General features: G+C 42.8%; 1 protein-coding gene and 2 long non-coding RNA genes across 4 annotated transcripts in view; all 3 read left to right on the top strand.

Moving 5' to 3' along the window:
• LOC147571710 (uncharacterized) overlaps positions 1-2,053 on the top strand; it is a 107,274-nt gene extending 105,221 nt beyond the window's left edge. The window contains exon 7 of the mRNA XM_086696123.1: positions 1,395-2,053. Coding sequence (XP_086552249.1) covers positions 1,395-1,598 — 204 coding nt within the window. The 3' untranslated portion in view covers positions 1,599-2,053. The remainder of the gene's footprint in view (positions 1-1,394) is intronic.
• A 183-nt stretch (positions 2,054-2,236) lies between these two features.
• On the top strand, positions 2,237-10,740 carry LOC147571708 (uncharacterized). 2 transcript variants are annotated; one of them, XR_015247123.1, is made up of 3 exons: positions 2,237-2,904; positions 3,408-3,539; positions 10,030-10,740. It is a non-coding gene; the product is annotated as an uncharacterized LOC147571708 (long non-coding RNA). The 2 variants fall into 2 exon arrangements; XR_015247122.1 differs by lacking the exon at positions 2,237-2,904 and adding an exon at positions 3,080-3,246.
• On the top strand, positions 4,568-10,008 carry LOC147571709 (uncharacterized). Its single transcript, XR_015247124.1, has 2 exons — positions 4,568-6,000; positions 9,661-10,008. It is a non-coding gene; the product is annotated as an uncharacterized LOC147571709 (long non-coding RNA).
• Positions 10,741-17,960: the final 7,220 nt, after the last annotated feature.

The raw sequence follows: 17,960 nt of genomic DNA, 5'->3' as shown, positions 1-17,960 counted from the left end.
TGCGGGCGTCTGGGTGGCTCAGTCAGTTAAGCGGCCGACTTCGGCTCAGGTCATGATCTCACGGTCTATGAGTTCGAGCCCCGCGTCAGTCTCTGTGCTGACAGCTCAGAGCCTGGAGCCATTTTCAGATTCTGTGTCTCCCTCTCTCGGACCCTCCCCCGTTCATGCTCTGTCTCTCTCTGTCTCAAAAATAATAAACGTTAAAAAAAAAAATAAAAAAAACAAACTTCAGAAAGTTGCATTCATTAGCTTTGGCTCTCTCTCTATAGCAAGTAACATTGGTCTGCTCTTTGCTAGAGTGATTCCATTTTTCAGTAGACTTTGTAAGAAAAAGGTAGGCAGGACTCTGCTTCTTGTGGCCTGCAAGACCCAGAGCCTTAATACCTCTTGGGCTATGGGCTGGAGACTGCCCTCCTTTCTCCCTACCCAGGTACATTGTGGCCATTTGCCTCATCGAAGTGAGCAAGCCAAGAACGTATAAGATGCTAGCAAGACGGAGGTGAGCTGTAACCAAACCTCCAAAGTGGCACCCTATCACTTCTGCCCTCCCTCTTCGTTAGAAGCCAGTCACCGGGGCCCCCATACTCAGGGAAAGGGGACCACACGGGGCAGGAAGGTTACGAGATGGGAGCCACCAGGATGCATCTGGGGAGGCTGCTTTGCACAGGAAGCTTGCTGAACACACCTGCTCCTTAATGTCCCCATCACCTTCAGGGGCGCCCCTGGGGGAGAGTTCTGGCAGGTCCCGAAGCCAGGAGATGGGCTGCTTCGAAGCCATCACAGGTGTATTTTGTGGGCAAAGAGGATTTTGGAACTGGTTTTACTTCACTCTTTGGTCAAGAGGCATCTGGGCCAAAATGACTGCTTCTCTTTAGTTGATTGTGTAGATATAAGTGATTATGTAGAAATGGACAACGTAGAGCTCCCATGGCAGGACTTTGTGCGCAGAGCCTCCCCACTCCAGTCCAGAAGTGCTGTTTCTGTCTTTATCTCATCCCTACCCCTTTCTTGCTTTATTTTTTTTTATTTTTTTTTAACGTTTGTTTATTTTTGAGACAGAGAGAGACAGAACATGAATGGGGGGAGGGTCAGAGAGAGAGGGAGACACAGAATCGGAAGCAGACTCCAGGCTCCGAGCTGTCAGCACAGAGCCCGACGCGGGGCTCGAACTCGTGAACCACACGATCATGACCTGAGCTGAAGTCGGACACTTAACCGACTGAGCCACCCAGGCGCCCCTTGCTTGCTTTATTCTACCCCACCGCAGATACTCTCGCGTGCCTGAAACTTCACGTGTCTTGGGGTTTGGAGAACGTGGTATCTGGAGTTGTGTTCTGTTCAGGGTGGTCTGTGGATTTTTGAAGCACAGAGGTGACCACAGCACCTCCATCCAGGTGCCTGGGGATTCCAACCAGGAACAAGCAGGCAAGGCTGGCATTGAAAGCCCCCAGCTGGCTGGCATGCAGCAGAATCACAACTCACAGCCTGAGGAACAGTGGCCACAGCTTCCTGTGTTCCGCAAGCCTCTCTGCCTCAGTAACAGCATGGTTTTGGACAAGGCGTGTTACCTCTTTGAGCCCCACTTTTCCCATCTATAAAATGGGGTGTAGGGCTTTAGTCAGAGGAGGCTGGGTTATTTTGTAGTACCAAACAGCTCCAAAAAGTCAGTACAGAAAACACACAGGTTTCCGTCTCAGTCACATTCCCCATCCTCACTGTTGGCTGGGCTTCTACATCATCAGCGTCTTCACACCCAGACCCAGACCACAGAGAGGAAAGAGCCTGGCCAAGCACTCACACTGTCTCAAAGCTTACACCCAGCTAGGGCACACATCACTTCTCTCTTCACTGGCAAAGCACGTCCTACTGAAGCATCTCAGTGCAAGTGGGAGGGGAAGTACAGCCTTGCCAGCATCTGGAAAGAGCGTCGTGGGTAGCCTTGGTGACTTTCACAGGGGGCACTTCTCAGAGTGGTGGTGAGGATTCCAGCAGAGGACCTGTGCAGAGCTGTAGAGCCTGACATTTAGTTACCACTGGTGAGCAGTGATGCTGTGGTCATGGCTGTGGTAATGACGCTGAGCAGACAGGTCAAGCTTATCTAGGGGCCCCCGGTTTGATAATCCTTTGTCTTTGTGATCTTTTCCTCCAGTGCCTGTGTCATGAGGTTCTCGGGTTCCTGAGTTCCGAGTACTGTGCTTTGAACTGGGGAGCAGAGGTAAGACTGACCTGGTCTGTATCTTCAGATCGCTCATAGTCTCTCCTTGGCAGCAGGAAATGGAGGGATTTCCTTTGGGTTTTCATTGTCAGGGTTTGACCTTCGTAGAGAACTGTATAGAGTAAGACAAATGCTGGAGCTGGGAGGGGCCATTGTTTCTGTACTGGTTAGGATGCTTTCAGGGACAGAAGCACAGAACTGAAGCCAAAGCAGGTTCAGCAAAGCAAGGAATTTGTTTTGCTGGATAACTGAAAAGTTTAGCACTCGGTGAGCAGTGGCGCCAGACTGCTCCCCCACTCCAGTCCTCATCAAGAGGAAAAATACAACTCTCTGTCCAACAGACAGTTGGGCTGTCCCCCAAATTCCCAACATTCTCTCCAATCAAACCAACTTAGTCATGGGCCAGTTTTGAACCACTCCCAAGGACCATATGGACAGGATGTGCTGTTTGACCTAAGGGATTTAGTGCCTATCCTGGGGTCAAGGCATAGGGTTTTTTCCACATAGATCTCTTATCAGGTGATTCCCCTTGCCCCTCCCTTTCCTTGGGGGAAAAACAAGCTCAGAGAAGCTTAGTGACTTGCCTGCTGCTACTCAGCACGTGAGAAACAGAGCAGGAGCCGGCTGTGGGTCTGGGACTGTGCACTCCTGCTGCTTTGCCTTGGTTCCAGAAACATCTTCTCAAAAAGGTGCCCATTTCAAAGGGTTGGAGAAACCTCCCACGCTGGGAGACGTGAATATACAAGGGATGTTAAATGACACCGTGCTTCGCGTCTTTAATTAGCTAAACTTCATTATTTATTGCTTATTGGTAACAGATTGAAAATCAGGCAGATTTCTCCCTGGCAGGACTGTGTGTCTTAGGTCTGATCTCTCTGGGTGACAGTTTGGGGCTCTAACTGAAGGTTTCGGTGATTGGCTTCCTGTCATCAGTGCCAGTGAGTGGGCGCTGCCCGGTGGTGATGAGACCACTGTCCAGCTGGTTGTGGGAGGCACTGATTTGGGAGAAGTGGAGCAGTTAACCTTCATGGGTGAGTATTTCCAGAAGGTGCTGTTTTGGCGTTATTGCCCGTCTCCAGTGTTGAGCATCACAGTGCAAGTTGTCTAAGAGGCACATTTTGCAATGTGCCATTTTAGTGTTTGAGGACAGAGAGCTCAGCTCCAAGAAGTCTTGTTTTATTTCTTCTCTCAGTGCCATAATCTTGGAGTCCTGCAGACTGGATCTCCTAAGGCTAATCACCTGCATGAACTGCTCTGTGGAATTTATTTGCCCTCCCACCCATCTGGCCTTTCCAAGAGCTGATAGCACCGTGGGACAGGTCAGGTGAGTGAACTTAGGAAACGATTTGCCCCCTATAGTCACCATGTTCCTCAGGGAAGAACACGTCTTCCAGCGGGCCCCTACCCCCAGTCTTTGGAAATGACCATCCCTACCCGTAAGTGATGCCGTGACCCTTCTTTACTCGTTCATTGAGATACTTGCCAAGTGCCTCCTGTGTGTCAGGCACTGGGATATGACACACCAGTATGGAATTTCTTTCACTTAGTGTATGGTAAGCCCAGTGGGGAAGTAGTAGCTGCCTGCTTTACCGCTGGGAAGGGCAGGGCTGGGGCCACTGGGGGCTTTGGGCATGCTCTTTGGAGACCATGTCCTATCCTCGTGTGGGTTCTGGGCCCTGTGCTTCCTGCTTCCTCTCCCAAGAACGCTGCACCCTAAGCAAGTCGGGTCACCTCTCAGAGTCCACATCCCCATCTGTGCATAAAATGATGCCTAACAGGGCCTGGCATGGAACAAGAGGGGAGTAAGTGTAACAAATGATCGCAGGTCTGGTGGTTTTACAACAGCACAGTACAAATTTATTGTCTCACAGCCATGGAGGCCAGAAGCCTGAAATCAAGTGTGGGCAGCACCAGGGTCTGGCTCCATTTAGAGGCTCCAGGGGAGGATCCTTCCTTGAGGTCTCTGGTGGCTGCCAGCCACCCAGCTGGCTGTCCCGTCCATGACCCCCTCTCCTCCTGCCCTGTGCCCTTCGACCCACAGCCGCCAGAGGGCTGTCCAGTCGAGCAGCTGTGGTGAGGACACTAAGGTTGGGGTTCCTGGTAAAACGCCACTCAGGAGGAGGGGGTCTGCCTTAAAACAAATGGAAGCCTTTAAACTACAAGGAACAGAAAATCCACTGGTATGTTTGTAGCCTGGGATAAATCATTCTCAAAAGTGTGGCAAATGCAGATGCCAGCTCAGCGTAAATAAGGAAAGAGATGAAGGATGAGAAAGAAAATAAAAGGCCTTTATTCCAGAAGAGAGGACAGGGCAAAGAAGAGGGAGCAGCCAAGTTTCTGTTCTGACAGAGAGCGACTGAGTTCAGTCCTCGTGTCTCTGGCACCTTGGGGAAAGTGGGCCATGCCAATTCTCTCTGCTCCTCGTGACGGGGCTGACAGGCTCAAGAAAATGCAGGGGCCTGGGAGAAAGCCGACAGTTTGCTGTCATGTCCCGACCTCCGTAGTGGGGCTGGCACCCTCTATTTGGAGTGGCTGGTGAGCGGGCCCCGAGGTGCCCTGGAGAGACAAGGAGATGAGGTGCGTTCTACAAAGTGGAAAATGGGTTCTGATCAAACGTGAGCCCGTGGGAAAGACTGTGAAGTTCTGAGCAACCTGCATCTGCCTTCCTGTTGGTGTCCTAGTGTGGGGAGGTGGGAGGGCGGCATGGGACAGGAGGTTGAGGGGTGGCACTTACTGAGTGCTTACTACTAAGGCAGAGTGGGTACCGCGCTGGGCGGCTTGCAGACATGACGAGGTGGTGAGTGCTGGTTCCATTTTGCAGACCAGGAAACCAAGGCACAGGGATTCTTAGGAAGTGGCGAGACCCAGGTCTGCCTAACCTTAAGACGTCAGATGTCGTGTCTTTCCTCAAGGACCTCCGCAGCCAAAACTAATCAGTACAGAGCTTCCAGAGAAGCAGACCCCTCTGCCCCTGCCCCAGGTGCCTGAAGTGGCGTCCAGGGTACGGCTTTCTTATTTGTAAGCAGAAATGAAACCCCTGGGAGGAGACATTCCAGAGCCATTTCACTTTTACTTGAACATGAGCAGTGCCTGCTCATGTGCAGATGCGATCACTGCGCTTGTGACAGTAAAAATACCAACCGTGTCATTAGCGGCAACCCTCCTGGGCATGCCCACGCTCTAATGACTTGAGCGTCTTCCCTGCTCTTTACAAGAAGCCGCCTTTCTGAGGCGCTCAGTCTTACGGCTTCTTTCCTTCAGAGATGAGCCTGGATTCTTGTTTGGGACCCACATTGCTTGGTGCAGAAGCAGCAGCAAAGAACGAGGCCTGGGATTCAGCCAAACCTGGCTTTGAATTCTTGCTGTATCCGTGAGCACAACACTCAGCCTCTCGAGCCTCTGGCAGGACGGGGGACACCTCCTACTGAGAGCCTGCTCTGGGCATTTTGTGGATAAAAGCCAACAAGTGACTGCATCTTTAAATGCCATTTATCGTCATCAGTCCTTTCCAGAATGACCTGGGGCCTCCTTTCCTTCACTGGCCTCCAAAAGTCATTTCACTGGGCTGTGGAAATCAAACAGTGGTTCCTCCCCACCAAGAAGAGTTGAATGTTGCCCTGAAATTACCAATAATTTTTCTCCGGCTGTCCGTCATTGAGCGGAGCAGGAGTTGGCCAAGTTTCTCTGTCAACGCCCAGATAGTATGGGTTTTAGGAAGGTGGTCCACACTGTTTCTGTCACCATTACTCGACTTTGTGGATGTCATGTGAAGGCCGCCGTAGATGGTAAGTGTTGTACAAGCATCCCTGTGTCCAGAGAGAATTTATTTACCAAAGCAGGCTGGGATTGGCGCACGGGCCATGGTCTGCAGATTCCTGCTCTGTCGAATGGGGAGGTTCTGGGTCTCAGGCTGGAATTGGCAGCATGAATGCTCCACGGTCTCTGCCCTGGAGGGTCGCCCCAGTGACATACCTACACAGTCAGGGGGCGGGGAAGCGGTGGGGGAGTGGGGAGTGTGCTGTTTGCAAGGAGACAGCTTCCGAGGTGATAGGCGTGGCAGGAACCTTCTGTTGTCCCTGTAGTCTGATGTCTCCAGCAGGTTCACCCAGATGTACCCTCATCCGCTGCTGGGTGATACGGAACTGCTCAGATCTGTCGCTCTCACAGCCACAATACCTGTTACTGCTCTTGAGTGCTGCTTAGTGGTCCCAGCTGGGCTCCAAGTGACCCTTGCAGTTGTGTCTGCATCTACATGTACTTGGGGAAGTCCTGCATGCGCTCTCCACTTACAATTCTAGCAAGGGCAGATTTGGGTGCTCGTGTTTGCACAAACCTTACGCTTTTCTTTGGCATCTCCTGGTTGCTCTGTGTCTCATATTCTCTGGCCACTCAGCGGGAGATAAGGGTGAAATGAAAATGAATGAATGAATGAATGAATGAGGTGGTTTGTTAGTGGTTTCTTTTATTTTTAAATTTTTTTAAAATTTACATCCAAATTAGCATCTAGTGCAACAATGATTTCAGAAGTAGATTCCTTAGTGCCCCTTATCCATTTAGCCCACTGCCCCTCCCAGAACCCTGTTTGTTCTCCATATTTATGAGTCTCTTCTGTTTTGTCCCCCTCCCTGTTTTTATTTTTGTTTCCCTTCCCTTATGTTCATCTGTTTTGTCTCTTTAAGTCCTCATATGAGTGAAATCATATGATTTTTGTCTTTCTCTAATTTCACTTAGCATAATACCCTCCAGTTCCATCCACATAGTTGCAAGTGGGAAGATTTCATTCTTTTTGATTGCTGAGTAATACTCCATTGTATATATATATACTACATCTTCTTTATCCATTCATGGTTCGGTGGACATTTGGGCTCTTTCCATACTTTGGCTATTGTTGATAGTGCTGCTGTAAACATGGGGGTGCATGCGTCCCTTCGAAACAGCACACCTGTATCCCTGGATAAATGGCTAGTAGTGCAATAGCTGGGTCGTAGGGTAGTTCTATTTTTAGTTTTTTGAGGAACCTCCATACTGTTTTCCAGAGTGGCTGCACCAGTTTGCATTCCCATTGTGTGTATATTATCTGATTTTGACTATGATATGCCTTGGTGGTGGTCATTTTCTGTTGAATCTAATGGGAGTTCTCTGTGCTTCCTGGATTTTGAGGTCTGTGTCATTCTCCAGATTTTGAAAGTTTTCCACTACAATTTATTCACATAAACCTTCTGCCCCTTTTTCTCTCTTTTCAACTTCTGGGATTCCTATTTTTCAGATATTATTCCTTTTTTTTTTTTTTTTTTTTTTTTGTAAGTCACTGAGTTCTCTACTTGTATTATGGTCTTTTGCCTGTTTCCCTCCTTTTCTCTGCTTCATTATTCTCCACAATTTTATGGTCTGTTTTGCTGATTCACTGCTCTTTGTCCATCCATGCCATTGTGGCATCCATTCGATATTGCATGTCAGTTTTAGCATTTTTAATTTCATCCTAACTAGATTTTATTTCTTCTCTCTCTCCAGAAATGGATTTTATGCTTTTTCCACCCCCACTAGTACTCCTATTATTGTGGTTCTAAATTCTAGTTCAGACATCTTGCTTACAGCTGTGTTGATTAAGCCCCTATCATTTCTTCCTGCTCTTTCTTTTGGGATGAATCCCTCATCTTGTTATTTTGGAGGAAGAAAAAAAATTGGTCAAATAAAAAAAATTCAAATAAAGGAAGCTAAATTCTAGGTGTGTTTTGGTTGCCTTGTGAAAGAAGCTTGTTATGTGGGGAATAAGCTTAGAAATTTGTTAGCAAAGGGATGACTTGAAATAATGGTTAATTTCGTGTGTCTCAAAGTGTTCATGAGTAATTGTAAAGATAGCTATGAAGAGCTTTGGTAACCTAAAACTTTGAAGTTTTGCTAAGTTAAATGATAAACTGGGTTGAATTCATTGGTATCTAAGTATTTTCCAAACGAGACAAAATACTAAAGCAATGATTACTGAACATTACTGAACATTTTGTGCTTTCAGCTTCTTTTTGCACAGAACCTGAGGATACTTGGGTTTGTTGGTCAATGTGCTGTGTGCTTAATTGAAAGACTGTACTATGGAAGAACCTCTGTTTTAAAATTTCAGATCTAGAAAAATTCTGATGTAACAGTTCACAATTGGTCACTACTTAGTTTTCACTGGAGACTAAGGTTTCTAAGAGGTACAATTCTTCTGCTAAATGTAATTAAGATTGATGGAAATAAGGAAAGCAACTCTGAATTAAAAAAAAAAAAAACATTGTAAAAGGTTCATGAAGGAAAATCTTTGGAAAGGAATTTTATGTGCTGTTGGGACAAGGTTGAAATAAATGGATTTTAAAAAGTACACTGGTATAAGATTGCAATTCTGCTTTTCTCTCTGTTAAAAAAGACAAAGGTTTCTTGGATTGTTGGTTGCTCTTGATGAAAAAAAAATGTAAACAAGGTTGTTTTTTTCTTCTCTTTTGTCTCCCTAGAAAACCAAAGTTTCTATGTTTTGCCTTTATCGTGTCTTTGGTTACTTAAAAAAGGTTAAAACTTCTCAATATTAAAGGAGCTACGTTTTACTCACAGCTATATAACCCTACATATTTGCCTTTAAAATCTTCATGGCACCTTGGTTAAATAAATAATTAAGTTTCAAGTTTCATAATGACCAATAATCCTATTTAGACATGTACTTTAAAACTTTCTGAGGGTTGGGGCACCTGGGTGGCTCATTTGGTTAAGCGTCTGCCTTCAGCTCAGGTCATGATCTCACAGTTTGTTAGTTCGAGCCCTGTATCGGGCTCTGGCTGACAGCTCAGAGCCTGGAGCCTGCTTTGGATTCTCGGTTTCCTTCTCTCTCTGGCCCTCCCCCACTTGTGCTCTCTTTCTCTCAAAATAAATAAATGTAAAACTTTCTGAGGGTTTTAACAAACTTCCTCAAGATGTGAATTGTAAATGAAGTCTTTTTGACTAATTAGACTTTTTGGTTGGTATGTTAAATTACTTGGAAAGAACTCTCAAATAATGATACACCTTAGGTTGTATTGCTTGGGTCAATGCTGTAACTGTTCAAATATATATGTGAAATTCCTGCAGTTTTAATATGCTTTGATAATAAGGTTATGACTTGATATTCTGATTATTGAAGTGTTCTGTGTTACAGAAATAACTGAATTTTCTTGTCAAGTGCATTACAGTCTTTTGTCACTTGCACAATGAGTTTCATCTTCAAGGAGGTTCATAAAAAGAACTTTAAAAAAAAAACAAATACAGCTTTTAGATATCTTTAAAATCATAAAAGTGAAATTGGCAACAATTTCTAGAACTAAAAAGCTGCATTCAAACTGAACAAAAGATTACTAACATGACACTAAGTGAACTGAAAAAAATTGTAATTTTTATGACTTTTGTTTGGAACATTACTGGTTCTCTAATGTTTGCTCTTCCAGATTAGGAAGAGCTCAGGCTCACACAACAGGAAAAGAAGGTCTTGACCTTACAAAGACTTGACCTTGCATGTGGATACTAATCGACTACTCCAGCCAGAGGGACGACACTCTTTCCTCACTACCGCCATCTCTGCAACAGCTCAGACAATGAGAAGCCACCACATTTCAAACCACCATTTTACACCAATGGACTTTTAATCGGACTTTCCTACTTACCCTTTTTCTCCTTAAAAAAAGCATCCCCCCCGACTTTGTTTCCTGTCCTTGCTTATGGTTTTGCCACGGCTTGTATGTCCCAGATTACAATTTTTCATTCCTGAATAAAACCATCTTCTTCTGGTAAAATAACTGGCAGTTTCTATTTTTAAGGTTAACAATTCTTGGTGATCAGAAGTGGGCTCCAGAGAAGACCCCAACTGCTCCAGAGCTGGCTAGCAAACAGGTGCAGTACCCATGGACATTTCTGAGCTGCTTTCATGCCTACCCTGGGGCTTTAAGGACAAGTTTTCTCCTGGTTTTCAAGCTCCACACCTCATGTCTCAGTTCTCCAAGATTTATTTGAGATCTATTTACGATGTTTTTTTTTTTTTTTCTTTAATCATCTCAGAGGGTACTCATTTGGCCTTAAGTCTAAAGGAACTGTGCTAGCTTTTGGTCTAGTTCCTGTTTTGAATGAGACTGCTCCTAATGGAACTGGACTAGCCCTCACTCTGAGTCCTTTTCAAAATCAGACCTTTCCAGTTGGAACTGTGCCAGTAGGAATTGTGAAGGCCTTTGTTCCTATTTCCCTTTGCAACTGGACTGTTCCCATTGGAACTCTGCCTGTTGGAACTGTGTTAGCTTTCAGTCTATGATCTTTTTGGGGCTCAACTGTTCTCTCTGGAACTGTGCTGGCCTTTGGTCTGATTCCTTCTGGAAACAGGCTGTCCCTGAAAACCTTCTAAGAAATGGGATCCCAGACATCAAAATGCTTTGAGGGCATCCTGCCTACTGGGACTCTGGATGGTTTTATGTTTAAAGACTATGGTCCCTCTCTGTATGCACATTTATAAATAAATAGACTGACTTAACCAGAAATAATTTAGAACTTCAAAGGCCATGATGGGGAACTTTCAGTCATTTCAAACTTAATTTTCTCAAAGCTAAACTGGACAACCAGGGTTCTAAAATTGACAAAACTGAATGAGATGCTTATTTCAGTAGGTATTTTGAAGCTTCCAAATGCTATCAAGAATCAAAAATTACATCTCTCCTTGGGGTGCCTGGATGACTCAGTCGGTTGAGCGTCCGACTTTGGCTCAGGTCATGATCTCACGGTTTGCGAGTCTGACCCCGAGTTGGGCTCTGTGCTGACAGCTCACAGCCTGGAGCCTGCTTCGGATTCTGTGTCTCCCTCTCTCTCTGTTCCTCCCCTGCTCATACTCTGTCTCTCTCTCTCAAATATAAATCAAGATTAAAAAAAATTTTTTTTTCAATTGTATCTCTCCAAATACAATCTTAATGATGCAAGCATAGATTAAAAAGACAAAAAGGGGCTTCTGAGTTCTCTTCTTCCCTTCCCCCACCTTCTCTGTCTACAGAGAGGAGGCAATCACCTTGTGCTCAGGCCACACCTCAGGCCCTGCCTCTGGTGCCCATCTTCCTCTGACATAGTGTGTAAGGCCATGACTCAGGCCTCCCATTTTTCTTAAGGCTCCTTTCCTGTTGTTTTGTTTTGTTTTGATCTCAGTTGTAATGTCCCCAATTGGCAGCTCATACCACCTCCTCCAGGGTCCCTTCCAGGCCAATAGCCAATTTTTGCATCTTCCTCTGAATATCTGGGGGCAAATGAGTGACACATTTGTCATTTAAAATCATCTCAGCCTCAGGGGTGTCAGGGGAGATAGCCATATATTTAATGAGAGCCTCCCTAAACCTCTTAGGAAGGCCATCGGGCTCCCATTTTGTGTTTGTAAAATAGTGGCTAATTTAACATAATTTAAGGGCTTAACCTGAGACCTCCTTAATGTCTCTAAAGCACAAGCTTGGAAGTGGTGGCAATACCATTTCTTCATGGGATGGTCATAGTCTCAATTAGGATCTTGGGATGTAATTACCTGGACCCCAGTAGGAAACCAAAAGTTCCCTATAGGGCCTCCAATCCCATGATAATTAGCGAGTTGTCTTTATCTTTTTCTTTCAGAATTTATGGATCAAAATCATCCCAACTTTTCAGAATGCATCCCACAGGAGTATTGGCCTTGGTTGGAGAATTGCCCATCTATAGGAAAAGGAGGAAGAGGCATCCCTTATGTTAATTGTCCCATAGCTGGCCAGGAGAAGCTTCATGTCCTGATCCTGATAGTTGGACAGGAGAAGAAGCCTCATCTCCTGGCCCTGCATTTTGCCTGGCTACTCCACTGGCAGCCAAAAGCTTTGTCAGTGTCGTGAGGTGCTGGGAGCAGTCACTCTTGTCCAAGTTGACCCTACCTCCAAGAACTGACCTTGTCTTCCCTGATTTCTCCTATCGCTCTGTTTTCTGCCTGCAGGACTTTGGGGGTATCGACTACGACCAAGCAAGACTTCCCTGGTTTAGAAGGATGCACTAATTTTATTTTGGCCCAAGAATAATCATCTTTACAAATATATTTTAAAAGGCTTGTGAAAACCATTTTTTGTAAGGATAAAATTGGCTGCCCAGAGGGCAGAGGGCCAAAGGAGAGGTCTATTTCCTTGCCTTTTTCAGCAGTGCCCACAGAAATGTGTTCTAGCCATGTAGAGTATCTAGGCTGTTACAAATTGGAGGACACTGGGCTAAGTGTAGCAAAATGGCTCCTATGTATTCTAGTAAAAGCCCTTTATATATTATAGTGATCTATCCCTTAAATGACACAGGCATCCATTCCTGTTCGAAACAGAAACAACCCAAATATGGAGCATTTGGAGTCTGGCAGCGAGGACATTGTCACCATCTCCCCAGCCTTTGGATCAAAGGAGGGCAAATTTCAAGGCTTGAGTAAAACAAATCCAAAGGGCATGCTGTCCTGCTTTTTTGGTTAAAATCACATTCTCCCCCATCTTTTTGGGCAGACAGAAGTGGGGGGAAAACCTTTGTTTACCTTTTTTTTTTTTAGTCAAAAGCATACTGACAAGCCAAGAAACCTTTGCTTTTTTTTTTTTTTTTTTGTTTAAATATATTTATTTTTCTCTTTATTATTTGTTTAAGCTTTGTTTCCACAACTTAAATTTTCTTATTTCAAGATTAATACAGCTCATTTTAACTCACATGAAAATGTCTAACATTGATATTATGAACAAAAACACTTCATGAATTTCTTTGCCTTCTATGTATAGACCATGTAAGCTGCAAGATTTGGGGTCGTGAACTAAAACAACCTGTTGGGATTCAAGTTAGGGCACACGGCTCTGGTGAAGGGGACACTCTCCTCTTTTCTTCTATCTGGGACAGCCACGAGTTAGCTGTGCCTGGTGGTGCCAGGCAGAGTGTGCAGTGTTGCCAGTCTTCCTGAAATAAAAAGAAAGTAGGATCTATATATTCTTAGCTGGAAACCTATCAGCTAAAAAAGAGTTTGGTTCTGCAAAAGACCTTGTTAAGAGGATAGAAAGACAAGCCATAGAATGGGAGAAAACATTTGCAAACCACATATATGACAAAAGACTAGTATCTAGAGAATATAATAAACCCTAGACACTCAATAGGACAAACAAGTCCAGATAAGAAGAGGGCAACATACATGAAGAAACATTTTACTCAGAAGATATACAGACAGCAAATGAACACATGAAAAGATGTTCAACATAATTAGCCATTAAGGAAATGCAAATCAATACCATAATGAGATATCACTGCTCACCTATCAGAATAGCTAAAATCATAATTTAAAAAATAGTGATAACACCAAGTGCTGGTGAGGATGCTGAGAAACATGTGCTGTTGGTGGAAATGTAAAATGGTATAGCCCCTCTGGAGATTGGTTTGGCAGTTTCTTAAGAAAATAAATATGCAATTATCATATGACCCAGCAATCACACTCCTGGACAGTTGTCTGAAAGAAACAAAACCCCACACTCCTGCAAAAATCTGTGCACAAGTATTCAAAACGGTTTTATTCATAATTGCCAAGACCTGGAAACAAACTCAGTACCTTTCAATGAGTCAGTGCTTAAACAAACTTGGTACATCCTTGCCATGGAGCACCACACAGCACAAACTATCGATATACAGAAAATCTTGGATGGATCGCAAAGGAACTGTGCTGAGTGAAATCTTCATATGAAACTGGCTATCTCATCACCTTATAAAAAAGCCCTTTAGAAAACAAGCCCTATGTAAGCACACAGAGATCCTAAGACCCTGATCTAGAAGTTACATATAATATGTGTGCATAAAACAGAAAATAATATTATTATAAGGAATATTTAGAAACCACCTGATAGCTCTTGGAATTGAAATGTTTAAAAAATGAAAAACAACAGAAACAATGGTATCAGTGCTGTGCTAGAACCAGCTGTAACAGCTCATGAGAGCCACTCTGTAAATCTTCATGGAATTTTGTGAGCTGCAGTTAAATATTGAATTATAAACTTATAGTTAAATAAATTATATTTAGAAAGATAAAAGACATTTGAAACACATATCATCCTAATTATTTTATTACATTTCACTCTTATCTGTGCTCTTGATGTTATTTTTATCAGTTGTATTAGTATATAGGAAATGCTCCTAATGAATTATAACACATCTCTTTCCACATACCCATTCATGATCTCAGGTTGGTGGCTTGAAATTGGCTGTAGTGGAAATATTTATATCATAGAAATTGGCAAGCCATATAAATCATGACATGATTTATTACCTTGTAGAATGTCTAGATTTTTAAAAAGATAGATAAAATGTTAAGAATGTACATTACATTCAAAATTTGTCATGTTTTTACATTATGAATAACATGAAAACTTGTGAAACAATTTTTCTAGTATTTGAAAAAAAATTACCCATTTCAACCAAGAAGTTCCTCATGTCATTGATGAATGAGTGAAGCTCCCAACATCTATCTTTACTGTTTCACTTTTGTTTTACTTATTAAAGTAAATGAGTACATCAAACAACATTCCTATCAGAACAATGATTTATATATTGCAACCATAGATTTGATACAAATATAAGCTGCAAAAACCAACTGAAGCATTCTGTGAGAACCTATTGCTATTTGAAATTCAAAAATTAAGATATTTTATATTTCATTATTTGTAAGTTAAATATTACACATCGTTTAAATCCGTAAAAGTTACATCAAACATGCATGCATATCTACATGCATACATTCTGTCACAGAGCTGGTTGTCAAATATTTACCAGCATGACCCTATTTTTTTTTTTATTGTGTTGTTTAATTTTTTAATGTTTATTTATATTTGAGAGAGAGAGAGAGAGAGAGACAGTGTGTGAGTGGGGAAGGTGCAGGGAGAGACGGAGACAGAATCGGAAGCAGGCTCCAGGCTCGAAGCTGTCAGCACAGAGCCTGAAGCCGGGCTCGAACCCATGAGCCGTGAGATCATGACCCGAGCCGAAGCCAGACGCTCAACAGACTGAGCCACTCAGGTGCCCCCAGCATGACCCTATTTGTAATGAAAAGATTTCTAAAAAATTTTACAAAACAGAGTATGGGGAAGTTGGAGGAAATAGAGATGAAAATGTATGAAACATAAGAAACAAAGCTCAGTCTTGGAGATCTAATATCTAATCATAGGATTTATATAGGAAAAGAGAAAGGCAGAGGGGATGGATCATTAAAAAATAACAGAAGACGATTTCTCACAATTGAATGGACCCACATAGATACCCAATAAAATGAATTTTAAAAGATACACAGCAAAGTGTATCACCAAGAGATGTCAGAACACCAGGATAAAGAGGAGTTCCTGAGAGCTTCTGTAGAGAGGACAGAATAACTAAAAGATCATGATATGAAGGAACAAAAATCAAAATCATATTAACTTAAGAGAAATGTGGGAAATGAGAATTAAAAATACTTTAAAATTTTGAGGGAATTTAGAATTGTACACTAGCTAAATTATCCATAGAATATAAAGGAATGTAAAGGTATAGACACAGGCATTTCAAAACTTCCTCTTATGTACCCTTTTTCCAGAAGTTCCTGGAGATGTGCTCCATGAAAACAAGGCATGACTGATGCATAGGAGGATAATACATGCAGGAAACAGTGGATCCAACAGAAAGATGGCAAAAGAATTTTCTTGAACAATGGAAACATTAAACCCCCAAAGTCATCTGTGAGACAGACCTCTAGGGCCACTGATATTGTTTGGGGCAGGAGGGTTGATAAGTTCATGACTGATGCTACCAGAAGACAGACAACTAGTCACATTTGTGCTTTTGACAATTTTGAGAAAATTTTTATGACTGTTGAAAGTTGGGAGTAAACCCACCTGGAACACTTAGACAGCTAAGTGAAAATGAACTAAACTTTTATGAACACAACAGAAATACAAAGGGATACAAAAAGGGAAGGCAATCAAAATTCACACTGTGTGGCTAAGGTTCAAACTACAATTTGTAGTAATAATCATGCTGTACCCAGAGCATGATCCATTAAATGCAGATCCTGTCTGCATTTAAGAGTATAACATACAGGGCCACCTGGGCGACTCAGTCGGTTAAGCTCAGTCGGTTAAGCTTGATTTCTGCTCAGGTCATGATCTCATGAATTGTGAGATGGAGTCCCGCATGGGGCTCTGCACTTACAGTGTACTGCAAAGCCTGCTTGGGATTCTCTCTCTGCCTCTCCCCCACACTCTCCCTCCATCTCTTTCTCTCTCTCTCAAAATAAATAAATAAATAAATGAACAAACAAAATTTTTTTTTTTTTAAAAGAAGCTACATGAAACCATCAAATTGCCTTTCTCCTATGTACAAAAAAGAAAAAAATAACGAAAACCAAAACACTTGTCATTTTGTTCCGGTTTGTTAGGTTCCCGTTCAAATGTAAATTCCTGAAAGAGTTTGTGAAGCATACGGCCTATAAATATGGTTCTAAAAGGAAATCTCTCTTGTTTTTAAAATCAGAGCAAGGACTCCTTGGTGTATCTCTTACGTATTGGTACACGGGAACTTATTTGTTTCTGAATTATCTAATAAAAAAACATTTTTCCAATCAGAATTAGTCCTATTCATAATTAGTTGAGCTGCCTTGGTGCTCATTTCATTATAGGTTTTGAATACTAATGATGTTGCCCTTGAAAAAAATTAATCTCTTCCCGTTCATGTTTAAATCGTTCACTTTTGTTAAAAGCAGCTATCCATCTTCAGTGGCCTTTTCTGGAGACTTTCATTATCTTACATTAACAAGTTTTTCCTTTCCTTCAAATCTTAGAACCTTTTTTTATTTCTTCCCAATGCCTTTTTCCTCTTGACTTATTTTTATCCAGTCTTATTCTTTGCGATTACTTAATTGGAGACCTTAAATGGCAAGTCTCTTCTCCAAAACCTTTACTTCCTTTTTTCATACATTAACATGGAGACACCATTGAAAAGAATGAAAATTATTTAGAACACATATGTGTTTGGGATAATGGTAATACTCAAATTTAGAACCCATCTAGGACTGGAAGAGAGTTTTTAATTCTCCATACTAAAAAGAAAGCCCCAGATAGTGGGTTTGGAACAAACGTCTTCTCAGCAAACATGGAGCTGATTGATTACCAAGAATCTGACTGCTAAGAGTTATATAGTTTCTGTAAAGCCCAGTCATTTGCAGGAAAACGTCCTGGTGTATCAATCAGTCTTAGCCAGAAACAGATGGTACATCCAAGGTTTGAAGAGAAGTTCTGTTTTTAAAGGTGTTGTGTACAAAAGCTGTGGGCTTGGTGTGAGGAAACCACGAAGGGTATTGCAATGCCATTGTGTCGGGAACAGCTGTTTAAAATAAACACACTTCAGCCTCAAGGGAAGAAGTAGGGAGGAGATATATAGTGAAGGCTGTTTAGACCTTTCAACCAGGAAGAAGCAAACCGAAGCAACCCTGAAGGATACCTTTAATTTCACTTTCTTCCTTTCTCTGATCTCCTGTTTGGTGCTTCCCATTGCGCAGGCATGAACTTAAGTCAGAGGACCAAAGAGAGTTATAGGTAGTGCACGTAGCCTCTAGGAGTGCAGGGTAGAGTGGACTGTACCTCTACAGGGCATGGAAGGAACCCCACACACCTGACTCAATCATTATTACTCTGTTGTACTCCGTTCTCTTTTGTTAGGAGTCATGTTAAACAGGTTATTACACTTT

This window comes from Puma concolor, unplaced genomic scaffold (genome assembly GCF_028749965.1).
Source record: "Puma concolor isolate L17-30 unplaced genomic scaffold, mPumCon1.1.hap2 unalloc_scaffold_11, whole genome shotgun sequence".
In the NCBI taxonomy this organism is placed as follows: Eukaryota; Metazoa; Chordata; class Mammalia; order Carnivora; family Felidae; genus Puma; species Puma concolor.
The sequence above is the reverse complement of the archived record's forward strand: the minus strand, read 5'-3'. Positions and strand labels throughout refer to the sequence as shown.